Genomic DNA, 26,973 nt, shown 5'->3' with positions numbered 1-26,973 from the left:
CACAACCTCTTCTGTATTAGACTATGTTTATGCAATAATTCATGATGTATGAACCCATCCTCCAAGATCAAATGCTCTGGAAGCAATAACTGAATGACTTATAGTAAGATGGATACCCTCACAATGAGTAACTTTCATAGGCCACAGTTTCCCACAGTGCCTTCCTGTTGCAGGAGGCACCAATAATTGAAAGCCAGAGCCCATATGTCTTCTGCGACCAGAACCCCAAAGTCCACACAACCACACTACTCAGTGTTATGAACAGGACTGGTCCACACAACCACACTACTCAGTGCTATGAACAGGACTGGTCCACACAACCACCCTACTAAGTGCTATGAACAGGACTGGTTCACACAACCACACTACTCAGTGCTATGAACAGGACTGGTTCACACAACCACCCTACTAAGTGCTACGAACAGCACTGGTCCACACAACCACAGTACTCAGTGTTATGAACAGGACCACACAACCACACTACTCAGTGCTATGAACAGGACTGGTTCACACAGTGAATATGTTCCCATCAAGTATAGAATTGATGTATTGAGTCTACTGAGAGGGCTGACTTTTAAAAATCTATTTTGTGAGCAATGTTCACAGATTAGTTAGCTGATGAATGCACGAGCATTCACCTACAGTCAAGATAACTGAACAAACTGGGAATGGATGTGCACCTAAAACTGCTGAATTGAATCACACACCATCACATTCCCCTGCCAGTTTTAAGCCTGTTGACAGGATGAGTTATAATCGGTTTCTGATCTAGTGAAGGGCTATTTATGTGGTTGAGCACTTGAATCATTATGATTTTAATATCTCACTGTAAAACAAGTGAATAATTATGTTAATTTTAGGCTTTGATTAAATTCAGTGAAATATTTCTTACTGAAAAGATTCTGGACTGCATGCACACTCGTCTCCATGGTAGCCAATATGCTTTCAAGTGTTTTGTGAAATTTTCATCTGTGCAAAAAGAAAAAAAAAACAGATCTGCATCTGGTAAAGGTGTTTCTGGAATGGACCCTAATGGAATGCATGCAAATATTAATCCTTTTTTTCATTTTTATTATGTTGTAACTGTTTTGCCCTGATAACAGTAGGGAGGTAAAGTCGTTTTACAAGCAATTTTACCAGCAGATACCTACTACTCTGTACACTTTAACACCGTAATTAGGTTTTAATGCCCCTCAGCAACATCTCCAGCTCACTTTAACACACTCTTTCTACCTCTAGAGTATCATGGTATGGCCATCCTAATCCCCTCTGGCTCCAAAGTCAATTTCTAAGAAGTGACAGAATGCATTACATTGCATTTCCCCCTGGCTGGAGCCATTGTAGGAGGTACTGCATATTCTCATATAATGTATTAAAGAAAAACATTCCAAGGAGCAATACAGCTGAGCATCAAAAGTGTGATGTAAGCATATGGGTGAATATGTTAATATCTTTGTCAAGGTGTCATTTTTTAATGCAATTATACATTTTCTGGATATGAAAATGGTTCACCACCTTCCCTTTATGTGCTACAATCAAGTTTGTGGTTGATACCATGAAACTAGTGAGTGATGGATCAAATGTAGTTGTGAAAAGTAGTTGATCTCTCTCAGTTATGATTTGACGTCAATGGACTCACTGTATCTTTATCGAAATATAGGCTGAAAGTGTTTTTTAAAATTATATGTTTTATGTCTCCCCTGGAAACAGAACCCTGAATTATTATTAGATGTTGTACAAAATGAATATAGCCTAACAGCCAGATGTACAAACGGGGCCACAGAAATATTGTATTCATGTAGTGTTGCTAGAAACCCTCCCCTTTCATTTAACCTATCAATTATTTGTGGAGACCTCTAAGCTTTCCGATCAATGATAAATACTTTGGTCATTACAAAATGGCGGTTTCTTCGACTCCTGACTTTTTGGATAAATAATGAAAAAGGTATTTAAATGAATAGTCCGGGCTTGGTCTGGCACATTCAGAGAATCGGTGGTTGGGGGCCCTCAATTAAATGTGCTTTAAATAAAATTTGAAGCAGTAGCAGGGCTCAAAGGGACTGCTTGCAGTCCACTGAATACATCATCATCAAAAGGGGTCAAAAGGAATTGAACCATTAATAATTCAGCCCTGACCTAACTTCACCTGACGGCACCCGGCTTCAGATGTCCCCTGGGTAACTCTCGCCAACGCAGATTCCGATATTTGTCACAACAGCTGTCTTTCCAAATCAAGGATCGCAATGAGTACGCAGTTGTCCGTCCTTAAAGAAACATGTCCACACATTACTCCCCTGAGCTCATGTAGTCCATGACATTAAAATTGACCAATCCATTCATAAAGCCATCTTTTTTTCATTTTTAACTATGGTACTTCACTTTCTTTACATCCAAAAAAAAAAAAGTAAACATATTGCATATGGTTATTGTGGTAGGACAAGCCAGAGGATGCATCTGCTGTAAAATAACAATAAAAAGTGTTCAAGTTTTTACAGTTACCACATACACTTACATTGCTACTGTGTAGCCATTAGACCAAACCAACTAATTGATATGGTTTCATATTAAAGAAAAGAATTTACAGGAAGAGGAGGCGTAGTTTATAACAGACAGCAGACTTGACCACTTCCATTAATAAGACACTTGAAGAGAGCTTGGTCACGAACAGGGGCTCTTCCACAATCATTACGTTACTGCTCTGCACACTTTATGTCTTGGAAAGATGAGCTAGCATATCCTATAGAAATTATAGCAATTGCCAAAACAGGAACTTTTAAATATATTGAAGGAATGTGTGATGAATGCCAGCACCATAGTAGAGTTGGAACTTCAGGGCTGGCCAACCAAATGAAATTATGAGCACAATATAAAAAATAAAGTTACCATTTAACTTTTATTCTGCTTCAACCTGTCATCACTGGGCTGTTTGTGCCCTTTTAAAATAATGAAGCAAAGCCTGTCTCGGCCTTCTTGCCAAGAACAAGGCCCATGGCAACAATTCAGAAAATGAAAGAATATGATATTACTTTTTTGAAGTTAGGAGCTCACGTCTACTTTTTTCAAGTTGTCCTTGGCTCCCTGATAGTTCCATTTGACTCTATGCTAATTGAATTTAAATGAGCACTGCTTTAGAATAGGCCACAGTTAAAAATATGGAATAAAATATTGGTGTGGGCCCAGTCATTCTGTGACAGCCCAGAGGAAAAAGAGGACCCAGAGGACCTATGGCTACACAGAAAGGATTTCAGTGTTAAATCTGGTCTCATTCAGTAAATTCTGCACTGATAAGAGAATATTTAATGTATAGTTTCTGATAAAGATGTGGACAGTCTTTGTCCTGGGAGCTGTATAAGCTCTCAAACTGGCTTGGTCCACCCAGGTTAGTGGTGCCTGTGAATACTGCTGTGATTGTCCAGAAGACTATGAAAGGATCATACATACAACCACTTATCAGTCAATGGAAATGGCACTTGACAGACCGTGGAAGACACTCGGGACCAGATGGTGATACACTTCTGCACTTTGACCCCCAACAAACAGTGATCAGACCACAAATACAGTTTTTCACTCACAAAAGAAACAAAGGACAGAGCACTGTGGCTACTGACCACACCCCAAGCCATTTTCTTTACACCAGAAACAGCTGTCTATGCAGTATGACACAGGTTTGCACTGCCGGCACAGGTTAGCATCGCAGACACAGATTATCACTGCAGGAACAGGTTAGCACTGCAGAAACAGCATTCAGCGGAGTGTGACTGCAACCCAGACACGGACTAGCAGCTAAAAAAACAACGGAGAGAATGTCATCGTCCATCAACCCATCCTTTTAAAGACAATAAACAAAAACATATGTGACACTGCTGTTGTTCTGACAGATTGTGTCAGATGGAAATAAAAAAAAAACTATTTTGTACTGTCTGGGCTCTAATTAACAAGACATTGCAGTCCATGCCATCTGAGATTGTATTTTTTAGATAGTAATTTAATGTGTCAGTTCCCCCTGAAAGGCACGCACAGGGTGAATATCAATTTCTGTTTCTTCTTTTAATCACATCTGAATCTCTTCTGATGTGGAAAGTAGTTTCTGATGATGAAGTACCCAGACTGTAGATAATGTCCGTCAATGTTTTTTTGTGTGTGCTCCTTTTCTTCCAATGGTACTGAAACTTGTCTTCAATTTGTGGACAAACAATTGAGGCCAAGTGATAGTACTTTGCACTGAAACATAAATTTGACCATACTGCGCCTAGATATCCATGTCAGACTCACAGGTCATAAAAAATTCTAATCTTGTTTGATTTCACAGGCTCAGTGTTTTCTCCCATGTTACACATTTTAAGTAAATTGGTATGTGGTGTGTGCACTACACAACTTTGCCATATAATTATAAACTATAAGCAGACCATTAATAAGCAGCTTGTTAACCATCAAAAGACATTTATAAACAATTAATTAGGAAGAGCTGTGATCACATATTAATCATGAACAGCAGGTCTTGCATTTGCATTTATTCATGTTAATGTGAAATAAATTAATACACTGATTTAAGTTTACTAATTATAAAAAAATCATATTTGATTATTTATAGTTTATAAGCAGTACCTTAAACTGTTAGCCAATGTATTATGCAAAAGTTCTTTTTGATATCCATGATGATCAATGAGTATATTATATGGTAATCATTAATATTCTAGCAGTGAACACATTAATATCAAAATAGAGATTAAATATGGGTAGAATCATAGTGTCAGTCACAGATGTTGTATCAAAAACTGGGACAACCCCCTACAACTAAAAGCTGCAGGAAAAAAATATTTATGAACTGAATTCACCACTAAATAAATAAAACTGGATTTTTTCCCCCATTACATAAAAAATATACCCTGAGCACAGATGACTGGTTAATGTGCTGGTTTCACCTTTGAAGATGTCACAATGCTTTCTGTGTGAAACAAAAAAATCAGTTTTCCCATGGTTGCACATCTTTGTTTAATCCTACATTACATCCAGAATATCAGCCTTGGATGAATTTGATTCAGTTTTTTTTTTTTTTTTTTGCAGCTAAACCGTTTTTATCCCGATATTGTAATCTGCCTTTCAATGTTACGCATTATGCGTGTGCTTCGTTCAGGATACTGCTTTCATTATGGCTTCTGTCACACTCATTCTGTACCATTCCTATCTGAAATGATATGAAATTCAGAAACCATACTGGAGCCAGGGTGGCTCTGGGTATTGGAGTTCATCCTGAGTTAGGGATTTTATCAATGATAAATTTTGACGTGTAGGCTGGAGCATGAAGGTCTTTTTAAGAGCCTTTACTGCATTCATTTAGCTTATACTGAGCTCCAAGTAGAAGGCATTACTTTAAGAATCTGCTCTTGTGTGTGGAGCCTGGGGAAATAAAAACACCCAGCCCACAAGGCTACTGGAATGGTGTCATGCTCACACCTCAATTTGTACTTTCATCTGGTTCTAACTACCCATGTTGGATGTTGGAGGTCTGCTGGTGGGTGTTGGGGGTGGGGGATCACTGAATATGTAAATAAAAATGTAAGACAAAATTCCAATTTTTTACAATTTTTACACAAATTGCAGTGCCACCCGAACATGATGATGTGCAAAAAGGGAAGACATTTGTTCAGTTAACATTAATTAAACGGCATTTGTTGATGTTACTTGAATAAATTCTGAATAGCTCAATCAAAATTCCTGTAACTAAATTTGCCCAGTCTTGCAAGTTTAATAAAACTCTTACGAAGTTCTTGATCAAGTGTAATGAACACCAACATGGAACCCATGTCAAGTGAAGGTATAAAAAAGAAGTGGCTCTCTCAGATACTCACCTGTGGATGATATGACAACACTGCAGGTAGTACAAGGCCAGAGCTAATTCACAGATGTAGAGTTTCACAGTCTCCTCCTTAAAATGTACATTCTGTTGTAGGTGGTATCGCAGGTCCCCCCCAAGAAGAAGGTCCACCACCATGAACATGTCCTCCTCGTCTTGGAAAGAGTACCTGGGTGGGGTTTGAGAGGGACAAAGATGGGTAGAGATTAGTTTTTAAATACACAGTGAGGGAGGGGAAATAATTGAGCAGGGAGGAAGAAAACAAGAATGAGAGAAATGGAGAGAGAGAACATTCTCTTTTTCTCCCAAAACAGATGCAAATGTAATGCAGTGCTTTGCTGACTGTGGGGAAAGAGGAAAGAGGAAGGGTAGAGGGTGCACACTCACACACTGAAAACAACTGAAAGAGGGTATACTGGCAGAATTGTACAGTACAAAACAATATAATATACAGGTAGTGAACAACAAAATAAAAACACAGAAGTGTTCCAACAGTGAAGGGTCCTGGTAATTTTATAAAAGGGAACTTTATTTCATAGTATATGGTTTACACATCAATATCTTCCGCATTCATACATAATCTTTTTTTATCATAAACTATGCATTTGCACATTATCATTTATATTGAAAGTCCTCCTGAAGAAAAACACCTCCTCACCCCCACTCCCCCACCCCGTTCAACTTTTACTATTTCTTATGGTTCTTTATTTATTTATGCTTGAGGTACATACATACATACATACATACATACATGCGTACATACATACAGCCTTCAGCCACTCTCTGTGCATCCCATCTCTCCTTATAGACCAAATTCTTAATATTGTGCATTAGTCATAATTTGGCTTTAAGCCTGATACATTAGATATGAGACCTTCAATGAGACCTTGCAATAATGAATGTTGTGGGCTAAGCAGGAAGCTTGTACAGTACCATCAGTATGCATTGAGACCTTTGTATTTAAACCTTGAATTTCGTTTCATATTCAAATTTAATCTTATCTTTATTGAAAGTATTTAGATTGTCAAAATAAATAAGTATGGTGATAGAAGGCAGCCTTGTTTTACACCCCTTGATAGTGTAACACTGGCAATGTGGTTGCCCACACCCTTTTGAGTGACTTTACATTGGTGTTTACTTTTCTCTGTTCACTACCTGTATTATGCAAAATTGACTTAATTCACTCTCACTCTCTCTCTCTCACTCACTTTCTCTCTCTTTCACACACACACTCTATCTCTCAATGTAATTAATCAGATGAAACAGAAGCAAGGTGATGAACAACCTGGCACGTGCCAATTTACTGGTGACACAGTGCATTCCACAAATCAAAGCATTTGAGATTGATTCACAGGTTTACATTAATCTGTGTGGTGCTTTAGAGGTCATAATCGTGGATTAATGTATATCCCTGGCAACCAGTTCAAATAAGGTTTTTTTCCCGACCAAGGACAATCTCATTATTGCGTTCAATTTTCTTTGTCCGCTGAGTACATTTATGTATTTCACATGTGAGTATGTGTTCAGAGTGAACTTGAGGAAATGCATAATGCAGAAGTACCCCCATGGATAATTAAAACTATTGTGCCTTTTTAGAGTAAAGCAAAAAAAAGCTGTTTGACTGTATGGTGGTTCATTCAATCAGCTGTATTCTATCAAGTGACAGACACTTCAGTCAATGGGGTTAGGCTCAGTATTTGGATAGGAGATCTTCTGGGAGACCTTGGCTGCTGCTGCTAGCAATAGTCTTGTTGAGCCGCAAAGCAACCTTATTTATGGACCAGGTAAAATCCAATGGCAGCAGTGCAGCTGTCAGTATACTTACCTATAGGAGGTGCCTTCTTTTCACAAGAGATTAAAGTGAGCTGTTGGTGACTCACAGTCATTAAGGATCCCACAGCTTGGAAAAATAGAGGTGTTAACAAAGGTGTCCTGCCTTTTTAGTCCAGCTTTCTCTATGTGGCACCTCATTTCCCCCACAGTTAATTGGCTTTGTGGTCCCCGGTGTGCCATAATGGTAAGTAGCAGGTGCCTCTGAGAAGTGCACTGTAGGAAGTAACAGGGAAGCGCGGTCATGATGATCACTCACTCTGAACAGTGAAGCTGCAGACCACTGACCAGACCAAACTAGCTACGGTTCTATTTCATTACATGCTGTTTTATCCTACAGTCTGACATTTCTACAAGCAACTAGTGTCTGGCCACTGTAGAGATGATAAGATGATAACTCCAATCCATTGCTTGACAGACACCAAACTGAAAATACTGTTTTTTGTTTGATGTGAGGAGCACTCTGTCTGCCTGCCACATTCGTCTGTCTGCCTGGAACAAATCACTGGATCTTAAATGAAAATTGGAAATGATGTATGCTAAAAAAAAAATCTCAATCATGAGATTATTTCAGAAGGATATGCAAATATTAATTGGCAATGACTTTGCAAAATGGAGTGGAGTTAACCTCAGGACCCCGTGCCGTTTGATAATGTCAGCTGTGGCTGGCGATGCTATTATGAAATGTCAGAGGGCCTCGAGGAGATCAAAAGGTCAAAGGGTCAAAGATTATTAACCTGCTGGGGGGTGGGGGGGGGGGGGATGTCATACATTGCTGGAAGGTGATAAGCTGCCCCCCGATGACTTCTCTTCTGTTCAAAAGCCGTTGTCACTATTTAATTCCCAGAATCCTTCAACCAGACGATGCACAAATCCAAAGCAAATCTGACTTAAATCCAAAGCCAACTGGGTGTAGCGGAGTTCGGAGGGCCACGCCCCGGAACAGGCAGATTGAGGGATGCGCTGTCTGCAGTGAAAGCTGGACGAACTGCAGGCCAAGAGCAAGGCCGTGACAGTACCTTTGCTGTCTCCACCCTGCAGCCATTTATGGCATCTAAAGAAATAAAACTGATCTGGTTCAATTAAGCTTTCAGGATGTTAAACCTGCACATGCTGCTGCCTCTGATTTCATAAGTCACCCAAAAGTACTGAATGTAGATGCCATCGATGTGGGGGCGGGGGAAGGGGGGGGGGGGTTAGAAAAACTGCATCACTTATGCAGCAACACAGAATAAACACTATGTTTGACACTTTCTCACAATCCCGTATTCTCATTTAGTTTGATGATAAAAGGCTAAACATTTTATTTACATGTTTATGTTCATGAAAATATTTAAATTCCTCCTCAGTGGAGTGTCAGGAATGTGCAGCTATGTTAACAGGCATTTGTGCTGCATTAATCAGGAGAGATGATGTTTTAAAACACCAATAATGTATGCGCCTTTGTGAAGAAATATAGTCAAAACAACAAAGGATTCAAATGCAAACACTGACGGGACTATTTGGTGATGAGAGAAGGCCTTTCAACCCCTCTGTGATTTCAATTTATTTAATTTTTTAAATGCATTTACACAAAATATGTTTATATATGAAAATTGTACTTATTTATTTGTTTTACTTCACATATTACTGTAAGAAATGGAAGCTGAAGGAATGTTACAGATTAATATACATAAGTCTTTTTTTATATAGTTTTTATGTCATACATTTTATATCTCAGCAATTACTCTTCATAAACTATAAAAGATCAGCTCACTGGCCATGGACATTTTTATTCTTGCACAAACCAATATTCATACCATTCTTGTCATAAAGTACAAATGGAAATCGTGGAGGTCAAATCTAACCTTTAAATCCAAGCCTTTCAAAAGTGATTTGTATTAAAGTCTTCCATATTTCTGTATCTGAATAAGATGTATGGATAAGACGAATAATGAAATCCAATATAATGTCAATATGCCTATTGATTGTGTTTAGGAGCATTATATAAGGTTTACAGTTGCATGTCGATTTCTTTTAGTAATATGGTACTGGGAGTACTAATTCAGAGTTAATTATTCATGCCTCCCTCAAAATCAGGCACAGTAAGAGAAAAATGAGTTTAAAAACAAAATTAAATGTAAATCATCGCAAATGATGCGGTCATCGAGAAGAAATATGGTGAAATTCAGAGGTGTTTACTTGTCATCGATAATTTTATTTTATGTTCCATATTGTTATCCACACCCAGTGCTCTCTCTGGTTCCATGTCAATGTGATTATATATAAATATAATTTTATATGCATCCGTTTGTCAGGGTTATGAAAAATAATGTGAGATAACGAAGAGACATCTTTAGATGAAAATGTAGGGAGGATGTCTGCTGGTGCCCAGCTGGTCTGATCTAAATTGGGATGCGGAGTGACGTGGAGCAGGTGCTCAGAAGTTTGGCACATTAAAGAGAGTGGGGGGGGGGGTGATCCTCCTGAGGTCAGCGATTTAAGTTCTGTTCACAAGTGGGAGGGAAACAGCTCTCAACAAAGCACAAGCGAGTGAGTCCACAGAGGGTAAAAGAGCAGACTGAGATGAGGCATACACGCACACACACACACACACACACACACACACACCTCTGACCAATCATTGGTCGCAGAGGAGAATGGAAGAGGCCGCCACTTGACATCTGAGTAGTGAGTATCGACATGCTTCCATTTTACTCCACCCAGGTGTGATTCCAACTTGTGGCAATTTTTCATTCTATCCAGAAGTGATTCTAATCTGCCACAGTTTTACTCCTCCCTGAAGAAACTGCAAACTGTGGCAGCTGGATCCTGCCCTGACATGATGGGAGCTAGAGGCTATGTGCCCACGGCTGCACCCAGAATTCATTGACGCCCCAGAAAGCACACCCCTACACCCAGGGAAGGCTATCAGACGACCTCTGGTCTATGCCACAGCATGGGGGAGCGATGGAGGGAGAAAGAGACGGATACAGGGAAATGGAGGGAATGAAGGACACTGCAAATAATGGATATATCCACTGAAATACGTGCCTCGAATGATAGATTAGTTTTTGCGAATCCGTAATTGTTTGATTATTGTCATATAAATAAAGCTTAATAAGCGAGGAAAATCCAATTACTCAAATGGGTCATTTTAGCTAATTAAACATACTGTAGGTTAAATGAGATGAATGTGACATCTTAATAGATGTATAGCACAGGATGAGCCAAATAGAGTTCAGAATATTCATATTCAAATGAGCTTTTTTGGCACATTAACCACTGTGTATTGTATTTCCAAAGTAAATTACACATTTGATAATGGGAAAGATGGATACAGAAAAAATAAACAGTGGAAAAAAACCATAATAAGGAATACATCAATAACCTTAATTTATTGCTGACTTTAATTATAATAAAATATGTATGTATTTATGTATGATGGATGTTACTTATTTTCTGGCTGCTTTGTGCAGATGGTGGAGCAGTAGTGTGTCAGGGGTGCTTGATTTTTGGTGCAGTCATAATTCTAGAGCACTTCTTTAATACTCTCCTTCCATTTTATCCCTAGTTTGGCATGCCCAATCAGAGGTACACAAACTCAGGCTCTAACTAACCTAAACCTTTGATAACTACAAGGCAGTTACTTGAATTGATAGGTAATAGAGATTGTGTTCTAAGCATTTCAGTTTTAGTTTCTTAGTTTTTACCAGTGGTAATTGCCCAATTGTGTGCTATATTTACCTGGTAAACACATATTCCTTAGGGGACTGTCAAAAACTGCTACCAAATTGTGCATATATATGCATGTACTCGTCACTGAAACCTGTGCTATTCATTTGTAAAAGTGCAGACAAACCGGTGCTGTTATCGCATTGCAATGTGTAAGTCAGGCTTGCACAAAATCAAGGGAAGACACTCCAATTAAATATTAGAGGAGAAAGAGAGAGTAACCTTGAATTTACAGTGGTGAATGTTTATTGACAATATGACGGAGTGCAATCCTTTTCAGAGCTAATACGTGCACATACACTGAAGACAATATGAATCAGAAGAGGATGAGTAGGAAAATGCCCCTAGTGTAGATCATTTCGTTTTCATGTGTCTTTAAAGCGAACACTTCATAAAAGCTGCATCTTTTTGTCAGACCAAATTCATTAGAACTTGACCTTAGGCTTGTTACACTGTAATGTCAGTATAGAAATTAATTAATTAATTAGTCAAACCACATCAGATTACAGTGTTGCATCACATCAACAGTTAAGCGGCTTGAATAGACTTTTAGTGGTTTCAGCATGCGCTGCTCCCAGAGACTGATTGTTCATTTCACCAGGGGAGTAAAAGACAGATTTCCTCAGGATTAGAGCCTTTTTCCAAAGTTTTATATGTAGCGCGTCACCTAGGAAAAGAACCTTCAGCCTTAGAGCTCTTTAGACTGCCAGTCGAACCGTACCTGAATAAATTATCCAAATTTCCATTCACCTGTTGGGATTACTGTCACATGTTGCTTGGCACCCCTTCTCTAAATATTTAGGGGAAAACTATATGGCAAAAAAATGTAAAAAATCAAATCAAGCCCCAATTCAGTTACTGTGACATGGGGAAAAAGTGACATGTTTCTAGCATATACTAACATGTGCCGCAATACCCAGGAGAACGAAACTATGGCAACATCCTCGCTCAGGCGTATCCTACACTAACACGAGTACATGTTAACTGGGGAAGCGGGGGGGAGGTTGATGTGTGCTCTCCCTCTCCCTCTCTCTCTCTCTCTCTCTCTCAAATGACAGCTTGTGTGACGTGAAAAGGCTGCTAAAAATAGCACCTGTGATCTGCCATGTCACGTGCAGATGCCTTCTGTAAACACGTGAGTGATCCTCCGATTGTATGCTTTTTGTATTGCACAAATGCACAAGTGCGACATCTCTGTTACACCTGTTTACAAAGACCAGAGGTAAAGCCATGGACTCTCGGTAGCAGCAGAGAGAAGCCTGCTTTTATTACATTTTAGACCTCCCACCCTAACAGTCTTTAAATGATTTATAGATGTGTCAGTCTGATTAGCTGTGCCCACCGCTGGCCCATCCAGATGACATGAAGATCAGTGCATCTGTACAGGGCTGCTCTGAACCCACGCCCACGAACAAGCAGATAATGTCATCGCCTGTCAGCATCAATGAATCTGAGACGCGGAGTACCGTGGCGACCCCTCTCCGCCCGCCCCTGACTGAAATATGAGACCCAGGTGTGGACCCCAGCTAATGCGTCTTGCATTTCCCAGTGCTGCCCCCTAGTGGTTGATCCAACTGCAGGCCCTCCTGCTCTCTGAGCTCTCAGAGTTCCGGAAAAATCAGCAGGAACACAGGAAGTGCAGTCTCGGCTCCACTATGCAGTCCATTAGCCAGGCAATCTGAGGGAAAAGCCAATAGCCTGCTTCCACTTTCTACACTGCGTTTTGCTGACTCAGCCAGGGAACCCCTTCTTGCCCTATTTCAAAGTTCAGAGGGATTTAACTGGGCCTGTCTACCGTCTGATTTACCCAAATGCCATCGAGATGCCCGGAGGACTGCTGAGCTCCTGACACTGTTCGCCTTTTACTCAGTGAAATATACCCAGCCCTCTGACCCAAGTTATTTTGCAGTGCGTTTCAAGTAGGAGTTGGATGAATCAACCCAACGGACACCTATAACACTCATCCCGTCATTGCTGCGACTTAGCATGGATAACTCTTAATAAGAAAGTAATCTGCTGGGATAGTCTTGGAGAGTAAGACGTCTGTGCGTAAGCCCTTTAACAGAGGCAAGAGGGGTCATTATCAATTAGAGCCATCACAAAAATGAAAACAGACTGCTGTCGCATTCACAGGCACAGTACCAGATGTCTGGGCTGCCATTGTTATTCTCGTTCAATCCCCCTGGAAAAAGCAAGAGGATTCTAAAAGCAGTAGACAGATTTCTAAAGGTTGTGCTCATTCATCTGGACCGTCTGTCTTCAAAACAGCGACTCTAATCAAGGAGAAAACAAAAACACCGCACAGGAGAACAGGATGCCATCGGGCAGAGTGCACCGCACAGAGTCACCGTTATTACTCTGAGAGAAAAAAAAATCTGTTCCGGCAGGAAGGCGAATCGCAGTGTAATTCCTGTCTGGGCTGATTTGAAAAAACAAGCAGTTTTTTTCAGCAGGGAAACTTAAGACTGTGATAAAACAGTGGAAACGGCAGAGGTTAGTTCCAATCGCTTTCGCACCTTTACCACACTGCCAGCTCCCTAGAGGCTGGAGCAAATGCTACTACATAATCACATGCGAATCTGTATATGTGCGTGTGTGTGAATGGGCTTGTGTTTACTCTTGTACAAGTGTGTTTTACCTACTTTTGTCTGCCTGTTCATGTGTGAATATGTGAATGCGTTTGTGTGCAATTTCATGTTTGAGCATGTGCTTTACATGTACATTTACATTCAGGCATTTAGCAAATTCTCTTATCCTGAGAGACTTACATAAGTATGTGCCTACAGGTTTAGGGAATAAACTGTGATGTTAAGTTATCAGGGTCCATATGATTGTGTGCATTTGTGCATGTGTATGTATGAATGCGTGTTTTTGCATGAACGTATGTGTGTGCACGTATGAATGTGTGTTTGTACGAGTGTATGGTAATGTGTGCTTAGGTATATGTGTGTTTGTGCACTAGTAATGTGTGTGTTGGTATCTATATGTATGTACATATGTCTGTGCGTGTGTCTGTGTGTATGAATGTGTGTTTGTATGCATGTGTTTGTGCATGTATGACTGTGTGTGTTAGTACAAGTGAATGTTTGTGAATTCATGAAAGTGTATTTTTGCATACGTCAAGATTTGTGTTTATATGAGTGCATGACTGTACGTGTATGAATGTGTGTTTACGTGTATGTGTGTGTTTATGTATGGTGTGTACGTGCCTCTTGTATGTCCAGAATCTCATGAAATTGCACTTCGAGTGGATGTACAGAGTGCACATATGGTCATCGGCCATTACAAGCCAGTCAGGCGGTGTAATGGACAGTCATGTGCTGTAACGCACGGTCACACTCACCAGAGGTTGACCAGGAAGGGGTGCTCGAGGCCCTGCATGACCTGCAGCTCCCTGAAGACGTTCCGGACCTCGTCCCTCTCGATGCACTTCTGCTTGTTCATGTACTTCATGGCGTACATCTTCTTGGTGTCTCTCTTCTGCACGATGCAGACCTGGGGATGTGGGTGGAGCCAATACGCAAGCCAATCAGAACACAAGCCCTCTTCCAGAGTGACTGGCATGGCACACGGTACATTGAATGCTGCATTTTATTTGTAAAGCTGAATATTTGCCTCAGGTTGCAAACCTTACTTAAGGCTGTAACCTGCATGATTCTTCAAATGGTGTGTGTGTTCTTTTCATTAAATGGAGTTAAACATAGGCAGTTTGTAATAACTGAATCACAGCAAACACAGTAAGTGAGGCTGCCAGTATTTATACATACACTGAAGCGGTGATGGGGAGGCAACTGTTTCAATAAAGTGTGTGTGTGTTTGTGTGTGTGTGTGTGTGTGTGTGAGTGTGCACGCATTCAAATGATTGGCAGCTCACTCTCTGACTGTCACAATGACTATCATAAAATTCAGTGTGGCACAATAATGTACTGGAAAACATGGTTCTAGTGTTTATTACCACTGCACTTTTGAGGCATCTGTGCAGATCTCTGCCTAGTGGTGTATATTTCTCCGAATTCAAATGAGTTCTGATTCTACAGATAAATCTACAGTAGCTGTGTACTTCCCCCTCCTCCCAATACCCCTGAAAAGAAAGACATCCTCTCATCAGCCATGCACTAAAAATATAACATGCCTTTTTCTCCAGGTCCAAACTCAACGTAATCTGAAGAACATATCAGAGCGAGAGACTGAGAGAGAGAGAGATTCACAATGAATCCTCGCAAATGGACACAATGGCAATTCCCTTTTGATGAATAAACACACCTGCACGAATAAACAAGGAAAAGACAGATGATTCATTCTTATCAACGTTTTATGGAAGAAATATGAAAAAAAACAAAAAAAGCTTTCGGAGGCGCAGTCAATCATTGGTTATCTCTGTAGCCGGGACCGAGTCTTATTCCAGGGAAATTAATTTGCCATGCAAGTCAGTCTGCTCGCATCTGCCACGGACGAAAGCGCAGTGAAGCAATCATGTAGACGGTGCACAGTAAGGACAACACTGCGCTATTTTTAAATTCATTTCTAAGGAGTCGAGAAAAAAAAGCTGACTGAATGGAATGCAAAAACGATAGCCGAAGGACGAGGCACTGAGCCCGTCCAGGCCGTCAGGACCAACTGCTTTATTCATGGCTGTCTGCGTGAATCAGAAGCACATTCAAAATCCAAACAGTGGTTTCTGTAAAATGGTAAAACGTGTAAATATGAAATTAATTTGTCTAATATTCATCTTTTTATCTCAAATCCAAATGCCTTAAGTATATAGCAAAAACGACAAATATCACTCTCTTTTTCTATTCCCACACTTCAAGACGGCACTGTGTGTGTGTGTGTGTGTGTGTATGCGTGTTTGTATGTGTGCGTGTGTGTGTGTGTGTGCGCGCGCGTGTGTGTGCGCGCATGTCCGTGTAAACAGCACATCCGCTCATTTGATGATGCTAACTGAATTTTGCTCCTGCTAAATATGAGGCTTAGTGGAAGCATTTTAGGGCAAATCTTGAGTGTCAGTGAAACATTTTCAATCAATAATCCAAGCCCATGGCTTCCTGTCAGTTTTCTTGCCAGCAGACCTGTGACCCAATAGGAAATCATGGCTTTGCCAATGTGACACACCCACAAAGGGCACTGCTGCCAAAAAATTGCTAAAACTGGCAAATTATTTCAAGTGGGCCTGCTCATTCATGAGAAAAATGTTAATAATGCTGTGAAAAGTTGCAGTTATGGATGCACCCCAGGGCTCACCAATTTTTGATTAGATTCTTTTTCAATTCATGGTTTTTAAACATTAAAATTGAATTGCCAATGCGAATAAGAAATAGTTTCACACAAAACTACAGTTCTGGGCCACAGTCATTCTTTCCAGTGTAATTAAATTAATCATTGCAACATTAATATTCCGCTGTGCTGGAAATTCACCATATGCACAGCATACCAAATGTATATTTATTAATAATTATATTCTTTTCTATTTAAAAAAAATATATATAATTGGCAATGCAAAATGTATGCTTGAAAAACTGGACCTTTTAAGGATTAGCTGGTCTACTGCTTCCGTTTATTGATCTGCCGACTAGGACCAGGGCCAATCACTTCAATTGATCTGAATCATTAATCAGTCCTTGGTTTGAATGGCTTGAATGTTTAATCAATCATTGTTTTGAATCATTAATCAGGCGGTGGTTTGAATGGCTGATGAGGCAATTAGCTGAAATAGTAAAACTGCAGTTGAATGATCTGTTGATCACTTTGTTGTACGTCGCTCTGGATAAGAGCGTCTGCCAAATGCCTGTAATGTAATGTAATGTAATGTTGATCCCAGCTATTGATACTGGGATCTACTGATTTGAAGCCTCTAATGTACACAGGGCAGAAGTTCTTTCCTGAGTTTAGGACATCGGCTGCAATCTTTGCAGCACCATCTTGTCCAGCAGGATATTGCATGTATTGTGCTCTGGGTGTTTCCATCTTCAGACAGTAAAAATATATATGTTTATGTTTTTTAGGTGATTTTATTCCTTAAAGCACCAAATTCTGATTTTGCTAGCAGTCTGGTCCCTGATGTCATGCTAAATTTATCTCAAGGATAAGTGTTCCCAATCAAACCTACAATCCCTCCTGAATATGGAATGTCCAATTTGTGAACTATGCACAAGCATGCTCATATATTCCCGGCTGCCAGCTCGGAGAGTGAAGACAACTCACGGTTCTCCTCAGAAACACATGGTGCTAACCAGTTTCTTTTTACACTGTGTGCACTGCACACACGTAGAGTAGGGGCAGAGGAGACCCAATCATACGCGTGCACAGAGAGCAGGCCACGGGCGCCGGGATGGCCAACAGGGGTCCCTTCCTACTGAATCCCTCTCATATATGCAAAGCCCATTGTGCACCGCCCCTGGAGGACGGCTGGCCATTGTTGGCAGAGACATGGGTCAGATTTGATCTGAGACTGCGGTGCCGCAAGTAGTGCTTTTACCAAGTGACTCAGCAGCCCAGCATGGTCACATTCAACCCAGACTGCGGAGCTGCATGGGGAACAAGGTCCTGAGCTGGGCATTCCTAGGAGCCCTGCCAGGGGGGCAACGTTTAATGCCTTTATCATGAGTGCCCCGCTCATGACCCCATTACACCCCGAAACAGACAATGACTGAAAGCGTAGGTGGTCATTAGCCACAGTTCCCCCAGCTTAGAGTCTAGACAATGATTGTGGGGCTACGGGGCCCGTTCCTGGTTTAGACGTAGGCAGCGTTTCATCCGCCCACCCCTGTTCCCCAGCTGATATAGCGTTTGACAGCTTATCTCTGAAAACACAAAGAAGAAAGAAAATCTCGGGTCTTCCTCTCTCTCCTGCCTCGAGCGAAGAGCGGAGCCTTGCGCACACATGACATTTAAAAGACACAGCCCCGCAAAAAGGCTATACCCGCCGTGAAATATTTTACATCTTTGTACCGTTTCATTTAGGAAGGGCAAAGGGGGCAATGGAAGAACGGACTGCAGGCCTTCCGAAGAACTCGCCTTAGACTGCGCACTTCCAACCAGCCAAAAGTGGCAAATCGTCAGTGCGTCGAGACAAGAATTAGCGTATTAATTACACTGATGCGTCGCGCTCAGATCATGCAGCTTAGGAGGAGAACCACAGCGGCTCATGAAATTTACACAACATGAGTGGGTTGGGTGACAAAAATAGCAATTTCCTCCAAGGCTATAATTAAAAACCAGGCATGTCATTATCTATTGCAGGCAGGACAATGATTCCCGCTGCATGCTAGGAATATATAAATAAGTTAGTTTATAAATAAAAAATCAACGGAAATTCACACAAACAGTAATTAGCCATTGCGGGATCCAAGCTGGAATGTGCACTCAGGTATTTGTGCATTCAGGTATTTCTAAATATGGAAAAATTAAGCATCTATGCGGGTGACTGATGGGCCCGTTTCTGAATGAGGCAGGAGGGGGCAATGCTGAGGATGGGGTCCAGCTTACAGCTGCTTTTAAGGTGTGGGACTAGGACATAGAGTCATGAGAAGGAGAGTCTAATTCTGAGGACAGTCAGCACAGTGCAGCTCATTTTCTGATTTTCTGTATGGTCAGAGTGTGTATATGTGTGTGTGTGTGTGCGTGTGTGTGTGTGTGTGCGGGAGTGTGTGTGTGTGTGTGTGTGTGTGTGTGCGTGCGTGTGTGTGTGTGTGTGTGTGTGTGTGCGGGTGTGTGTGTGTGTCTGTGTGTGGGAGTGTGTGTGTGTGTGTGTGTGTGCGTGCGTGTGTGTACGTGTGTGTGTGTGTGTGTGCGGGAGTGTGTGTGTGTGTGTGTGTGTGTGTGCGCGCATGTGTGTGTGTGTGTGCGGGAGTGTGTGTGTGTGTGTGTGTGCGCGCACGTGTGTGTGTGTGCGTGTGTGCATGCGTGCGTGTGTGTGTGTGTGTGTGTGTGTGTGTGTGTGCGGGAGTGTGTGTGTGTGTGTGTGTGTGCGGGAGTGTGTGTGTGTGTGTGTGTGTGTGTGTGTGTGTGCGGGAGTGTGTGTGTGTGTGTGTGTGTGTGTGCGGGAGTGTGAGCAGGAGTGAGTGCGGGTGGGTGGGCTGTCATGCTTATCGCTTCATTTTTCTTACTCCAACTTCTGCCCTCAATTAAGATGGAAAAACTGAAAAAAAACTTGCACATTCAAATCATTTACTCCTGACAACAATTCACCAAAGCTGCACATGCTCTTTCAACACAAATATATTATACTGCTCAGCAAAATTCCAAATGTCAAATCAACTCTAACGTTGTTTACTCTACTCTAACAGAGTACAATAGGGACTATATGTACTCTATTCGAATTTTAAGTACTTGATCAGAATTGATTTTACACTGAACATTTTGCTGTGCAGTACATTTATCCAAACCCATGCCGATAATGAACGGATTGGATTGACTAAGTCTGATCCACACAAAAACCAGGATACACACTGGCCTTCCTGAGTTTGCTACACACTTTCCCAAGCTGTCAACAGTTCACTCGTGCTCCTCCCATCCCAGAATACAGCCCCCCTGATGGTACCTCTCCTCCCCTCCCCTCCCCTCCTGGCAGCTCATAACAGATACCGGCTTTCGTTTACTCCATGCAGGTGCATGGTGCTGCCACATGTCCAGTGACTAGGGCAATATTCCATCCAGAAAATGTGTGTGTGCATGCGTGCGCTTGTGCGTGCTCGCGCGTGTGTCATTTCAGAAGGGGTTCTTACACGTTCTTATTTATGAGTAAATTAATGAAGGTTACTCTTCACTTCACAGTAGTGACCTGTACCATATTTGAATGTTAAAAAAGGGGGTGTGTCACCAGCACTGCTAGGGAGCTGTTCTTCAAGCTTTGATTGGCTGAGGGAAACAGGTGACCGGTGGTTTGCTAAAGCATTGGCTGCTTTGACAGATTCCTCTGTCTCTTTGTGTCAGGTACTGTGTCCATCACATGGGGAGAGAGGGCTTTGATAGAGCAGGCCAATGATGAGACATGGAACATTTGCTATTTTCTGCAATTAGTCTTGACATTTCCAAGAAATGTCAACAGAGATTGTCATCATACAGAAGGTACACTGCTGAGTGATTTCAAAGGCTTACAATCACAAACATCAATGTGTTTTTACACAAATAGATTTTTATGGATTTTGCAGCACACAATATAATACAAAAAACAACCCATCTTTCTATCTCTGTTGAATCAATCCTGACAATATGCAGTCCAATACCCTTTTTTAACCACAAAATACCCTAAGCTATTTATGATTCCTATATATAACTTCTAATGTTCCAAAGTAACAAGTGAGTGAGTGTTTGAGTGTGTGTGTGCGTGTGTGTGTGTTTATGTGTATGTATGTGTGTGCGTGCATGCGTGTGTGCGTGCGTGCATGCATGCGTGTGTGTGTGTCCACATGTGTATACATTTCTGACTAATGAAGGAGAGGGAATCGTCACTACTTACCTTCCCAAAACTTCCCTTCCCAATGGCTCTGAGGATCTGAAAGTGGTCAAAGTTAACTGCAAAAAAAATAGAGAACGCTTGATTAAGTCACAGGCATCCTGATTAATTATTAGTTCGTAATAACTCAGAACGTGTAATAAACTGCAACCTGCAAAACATGTGCTCCTCAAAATAATTTCATCGAGGAGCACTGAGACGTGTAAAATGTGTTTATGTATGTGACATGCTGAGACATGTAGCATGTACGCTCATGTCAAGCCACAGCCATAAAGAGGATTACAGGGTGATGACACATCAAAGATCAGGAAGGTCAAGCTACATCAATAAGCATGCGGCAAAAAATGGGATACGCAAAAAGCTGTTGACATTCAGATTGTCCTTAAAATGCTGAAATTATGTTAACTGTTTTCAATTGTTTTTTGAGGGCAAGCAATATTGTTTCTCCCTGTTGGTCATACATGAAAAAAAATAGTAGTCTTTGTATGCCTATTTTCTGCACAAAGTGCCTTTAAACACTATATGTGCTGGCTCACTTGTCAGGGGTTGAGCAAGAGCAGTGATTGCATGCGTTTACAATATTTCCTCATATTTATGTCATACAAACACAACATACAAACCACAAAATAGCAGAACAGGAAGCTAAAGAGCCAAACATGGGTAGGCGGCTCATTACCCAAAGCTTGGGATCCGGAGTAAATCACACCTGAATGCTCTGAATGTCCCAGGCCAAATACTCAAGGCTTTCAGTAGAATTAAAAATAAGCTGGGGGGGGGGGGGGGGGGGGGGGGTGAAACTATATGCAAATTGTACAGTCTCTTCCTGTGTTGCCAAATCGTTACCAAGGGGACTTCAGAAGCTCCACCCCCTGCCTTTCTCCCGGATGCCTTGGAACCCGCAGCCCTTGATATTCGGCGGCAGAAAAGGCCGTGGGCTGCTTGTCCCCGCCGCGCTTCCGGGGGGGAGTTCTGATTAATTTATGAAGGAGGAACTCTCTTCTCAGAGGCGTTTCGCTGGGGTTAGCGATCTAAACATCCTGGATTTAATAAACGAGCTAAATGCCAGCGTTGGCCTCTCCCTGACCCTGTCTAATATTTCTCCACCCTGCGAGATTCCAGAGGTTCCCATTAGACCGTGCGTGAGACCGGCAGGCTTTCTCCTGAGCAGTATGTGAATGATATCTGTCAAATTGTCTCAGCGCATTCAGAAATAACATGAAAGTTAGGACAGCTGTTGAGTCGCTGCATTGCCACGTGAGCCCTGCTGTAGACCAATGGCCTTTAAAAAATGCAAAAGAAAAAAACAGGACTGGGTACAAATTGTGGGCTCTGCTCTTCCTATATAAACCTTTCCAACATTGTGGGTGGAAGCAGTGGATTAGTATCTGAGGCATTCATTTTGCCCCGCTAAAAATATAACAAATAAAAGCTCTGGTGCAATAAAAAATTGTAATATTGTGCAAAGGGTTCAGTTTATCACTGTGACAAAAGCACAGATTTTTGAAAAAACACATCAGTGCTCTTCGCATATGTCCAAACAGGTCCAGCAAACAAAATTAATTGATAATTAAATTTTATTTGTATAGTACTTTTTACAGAGATGCTGATGCTGAAGACCCTTTGCAGAGTAAACAGAAAGGAAAATTGCATAAAAACCAGGGCTGAACCCCCAAAATTGAGCTGTTGCAACCACGTCCTACCTGGGCTGCACATATACATGCAAAACACAGAGGCAATAGCAAATACATCACTGCTCAATAATAAATATATAATATTGTGACACCAGGAAGGGTGAGGCAGGAGAGAACGTTGCTCCTGTGTTTGTGGCGATGCTGTCCTTTCAGCACCTCCAGTATTTATGCTACCTGGGAGGCCTGCAGGACCATGGACAGCACCAGCCTCACTTACAGGCAGGGAGGCAGCTGCAGCTAATTACCAATCATGCAGCTGCTGCCTGTTGCCTAGTTAAGGGCCTATATAATGGTCTGGTTCATTGGTCTTAGAGAAGGACCTAGTTTGGTGATGTGGTTGTGGAGGGTTTTTCTAGCCTCTGGATTGGGTTTCTTTGTGTTTTATTAATACGTTTACAGATTTTTCATTGATACTAGTGAGTTTTGTTTTTTTACTTTATTTTATAAAAGATCCTTTTCTTTGAGTTTCAGAAGTGAATAAAAATGGCAAGCCAAGCATTTTCTTGTTGCCGTGCCTGTTTGCTACATGACACAGTGGCTACCCCCAGCAGTATCACAAATATAGCTAAAGATTCAATTAAGGAAAACTCAGGTCTAACTCCTCAGTCAATTCAATAGGACTTGGAGCAATTAACTTATACACCCAAAAAATATTTTTGTCTCTGATGTTGTAACTGTTACTATCCTATGGAATGAAAAACCTTTGTGACAAACCTCTTGATACATTTGCCCTTTTTTGAATGGCGTAGTAGGCCTACTTACAAAGATGGATCACTATTGCTATACCAGTTGCTATTCATAAATCTCAATTTAAATGTGGTGTTCAGAAACTACAATTAATAAAAACCACTTATCAATTATAGTTTGTGATCCATTTTTATGGACATGAACACATCAGTCACAGTCATAGTCTCTCTGCCAATCACTTATTACAATCTGTTTGCTTGAGACATTACAGAAAATTTGATTCTTGATCATTGAGTGTTGCATAAAAATGTAAGTAACCAGAACATAACTCACAATGTTACATCTGTGCATTCAGTCGCTCCAGGGTTCAGTTCTATGAAATGTGTATAAAGCACATATGTACTACCATATATGGAATGCGCCAAAACCTCTGGGACTACTGCATGAATAATATCTATATGTCATGCTGTCCCTGCTACCTAGTGCATGATGCACCCACAGTATTTCTGCCCATGCAGATTAGAATCAATGCAGCCTTGCTAGGGGCTGACAAACCGGAACAATCTGGAAACTCACTGACAGTATGATGAAGTGCTTTCTGCTATTCACCAAGCACCATCTTCCCTATGTTTTTGTGATGTTTCATATGGACTGCAAAACATGCACATACCCAAAGAAGAGTCCTATGTTGTGAATCCAAGGGTTAAAAACTGGAAACAGAGGACCAGACTAAGAAGAATCTGATTAATAATCCTGTCTGACAATTATTATTCAGTAGAGTTTGTGGAGTTACATTTGAAAAGGACCTAAAAACAGGCACTAGTGACAAGCCCCATGAGTGCAGTTGCTGACCAGTCAGACCTAGAGAAATGCAGACTGATGTTTGCAAATTGTACCAGTGTCTTCTGCCATGACTAACATGGCTCTGATGTGACTTAAGTTTAGTTTTCTCACAGTGAACAACATGAAAAACCCACACAGACGTCCAGGCTTTCTCTTTCCGTTTGAAAGTACGTATGATAGCAGTGAACAATACTCAGATTTCCAACAGAATCGCACAAGCCTTCTGACATTTCTCTGACTCTGCACAATCTTTCCCACAGTGATAGTGAATAATATCCATCGTGGCATTTTGTCAGGTTTTTAACAAGGTTCATGAGATTAAACTTCCTGCTGCACATCCACATCCTGCTAAAATGATAAAGCTAACTCACCCAGGACATCATTTACTGAATCCCTATCATGGCTGTGTCTTCTCCTAGCAACCGTTTCCACAAGCGAAAGGCGACTGTCTGCCTTTATGCAGGCATGAAGGAGCACCACTCTCCCCTGAAGCCAAACAGGCCGTCAGTCCCTCTCTCTTACAGCTTGAGAAAGGTACCCCTCAAAAAGGATTAATCTGTGTGTTTATCATTAAAATTTGATTCTTTTGTCGTATGATTTTGACTATAAGCAAGAACATGGCAGTTTTAGTTGCGGAGCTCTGGCAGATTTATTTTCCGCTGGCTGAAACAGACTGATTATGCATGCACTGCTTAGAAATATTAAATATTCAAAAGACCGTGGGGAAAACCGTTTACAGCAACATCTTTTGTAACAAGGTGTCTGATCAGATTTATATGAAAGAAACATTACCGTTCCAAATGATCATGGTTTCTACCTTTACACCAGCTGTTTCTGATGGCTTATTCACAAAATAAAATCCAGTAGAAATAAATCATTTCCAGAAAATGAAACTATTTTTCATTATAAAGTTTTTGAATTCTTATACTTTAAATTTGACTCTCTGCCCCGAAATGATTCCCATTCCAGAAAACACACACACAAACACACACACAGATATTGTATATATATATGTGCACAATACTACGCCTCGTTTAACTTCCTTCATATAATAAAGTATCTGTGCCTGTTCCCAGTGTTTGTAATATGGCACAAGAAGTCTGTCAGGGGGCATTGTAATGAAGAGCCAGAATGTTCTCCTTAGCTTTGGATTAGTATTCACACATTATACCAAATAATATAAAAATCTAACACCTCTCTCCCTCTCTCCCGACCCCCTCCCTCTCTCCATCTCCTCTGTCCGCTGAAGATTAGGGTGGCTCAAATGATTTCAAATGATTTAGTACAGGCAGAGACAAAGGAGAGACAATTAGTTCCATGAGGAAGGGGGCCTCCCATTAGCCATTTATTGGGAACACATTACTAAAGCATTACAAATATATAACGCCCTTGGTAGATGTATTAAAACATCTTTTGAGGATATCTGTTTCTATTGCCCTGACATTGGAATTGATATAACTACATTAAAAATGAACCGTTATTATGAAGCTTAGCTTTACGCAAAACCATACGCCGTGACCATGAGTATCACTGTGTTTACTGCGTGTGACACATTACATTGCATTACATTTCTTTTATCCAAAGCGACGTACAAAACGCACGTATGTACGACGTACAACACCTTTGATAGCTCTTAATGCATTTTTCAGCAAGGGTAGGGGAACATCACAACCAACCAGCACGTGTGTAGTACCCAAATAGGTGATTTAAGACAGCCATTTCACGCATAAATGCCCCCCACACGTCAGCTGAGATCAAAAGGCAGAGGTTCCCTCAACCAACTGCCTGGGGGTTGATGAGAGAACCAGATTTTGAATTTGGCCAGACCACCAAGAATGGTAAATGGTAAATGGACTGCATTTATATAGCGCTTTTATCCAAAGCGCTTTACAATTGATGCCTCTCATTCTCCAGAGCAGTTAGGGGTTAGGTGTCTTGCTCAAGGACACTTCGACATGCCCAGGGCGGGGGTTTGAACCGGCAACCCTCCGACTGCCAGACAACCGGTCTTACCTCCTGAGCTATATCGCCCCAAGAACCTCCAACATTTTGTAAAAAGTGCCATGGGATCTTACATACCCTACAGCCATATAGAATATGATCTTATCCAGAGCAATATATAATGTTGGAGAACATTGGTGAACACTGACATGAGCTGGTATAGGACAGAAATACAATGCTCTTTGACAAAAGACAGTGTGTAAGCAACACCGTAAAAGCACCAATGAAGGGTTATTATGCAAACCCAGAAATATGTCTGTACATCTGATTGAAAGGTTGGCATCAGTACCAACACATGGACATGATATCTTTTGTAATATTTATTTCTAGTTGGCCCAGACCAACGTCTGTCCTTCACTGGAGTATAAAAACCACACCCACCAGCAACCTGGCCTTCTCAGGAGGTCTACTACCAAAGTAATAACGTATAAAGCCTTCGATGCTCATATGTTGCAGTGCTGGTGTTCACTACACGTAGAGCAATTTAACAAAAGTCAAAGTCGGCTCTTAAAGCAGTAATTATACATTGGTCACAATGTGTACATGGGTATGTGAGCAGCTACCGCGTATGTTTTACTCTTAGTGACCGAAAAAACCAGGAAAGTAGTCACAGTTGTCAAACGGTTCCGGTTAGAGTATTATTTTAAAACCCGAGTTAACAGCAATCGTACGTTTTAAAACTTATTTATGTTGCTATTGGCACATTTAAAGGATGAACATTAACAGACTTCAGATCAAATAAAGTCAATGGTTTAGTGGTGGTGGTACAGCGTGAGACTCAAAGGTGTGCGCCCCAACCTGTATTTCCTAATTTAGCCTGCTGCTGCTCCAAGCAGACAGTGGACAGTGTGAATAATTTATTCTTTTAAAACATGCTCTTCGATCTCAGTTGTGTGATG

The 26,973-nt window shown here is 41.1% G+C and overlaps 1 protein-coding gene across 1 annotated transcript in view; it reads right to left on the bottom strand.

Moving 5' to 3' along the window:
* Positions 1-26,973, bottom strand: part of LOC118231236 (serine/threonine-protein kinase 32B-like) — a 56,860-nt gene that overhangs the window by 27,375 nt on the left and 2,512 nt on the right. The window contains exons 2-4 of the mRNA XM_035424880.1: positions 20,856-20,911; positions 14,742-14,893; positions 5,850-6,023 (exon numbers count right to left, since the gene is read on the bottom strand). Coding sequence (XP_035280771.1) covers positions 5,850-6,023; positions 14,742-14,893; positions 20,856-20,911 — 382 coding nt within the window. The remainder of the gene's footprint in view (positions 1-5,849; positions 6,024-14,741; positions 14,894-20,855; positions 20,912-26,973) is intronic.

This window comes from Anguilla anguilla, chromosome 7 (genome assembly GCF_013347855.1).
Source record: "Anguilla anguilla isolate fAngAng1 chromosome 7, fAngAng1.pri, whole genome shotgun sequence".
Classification (NCBI taxonomy): Eukaryota; Metazoa; Chordata; class Actinopteri; order Anguilliformes; family Anguillidae; genus Anguilla; species Anguilla anguilla.
Note: the sequence above shows the minus strand (reverse complement) of the source record. Positions and strands in the feature narration are given on the sequence as shown.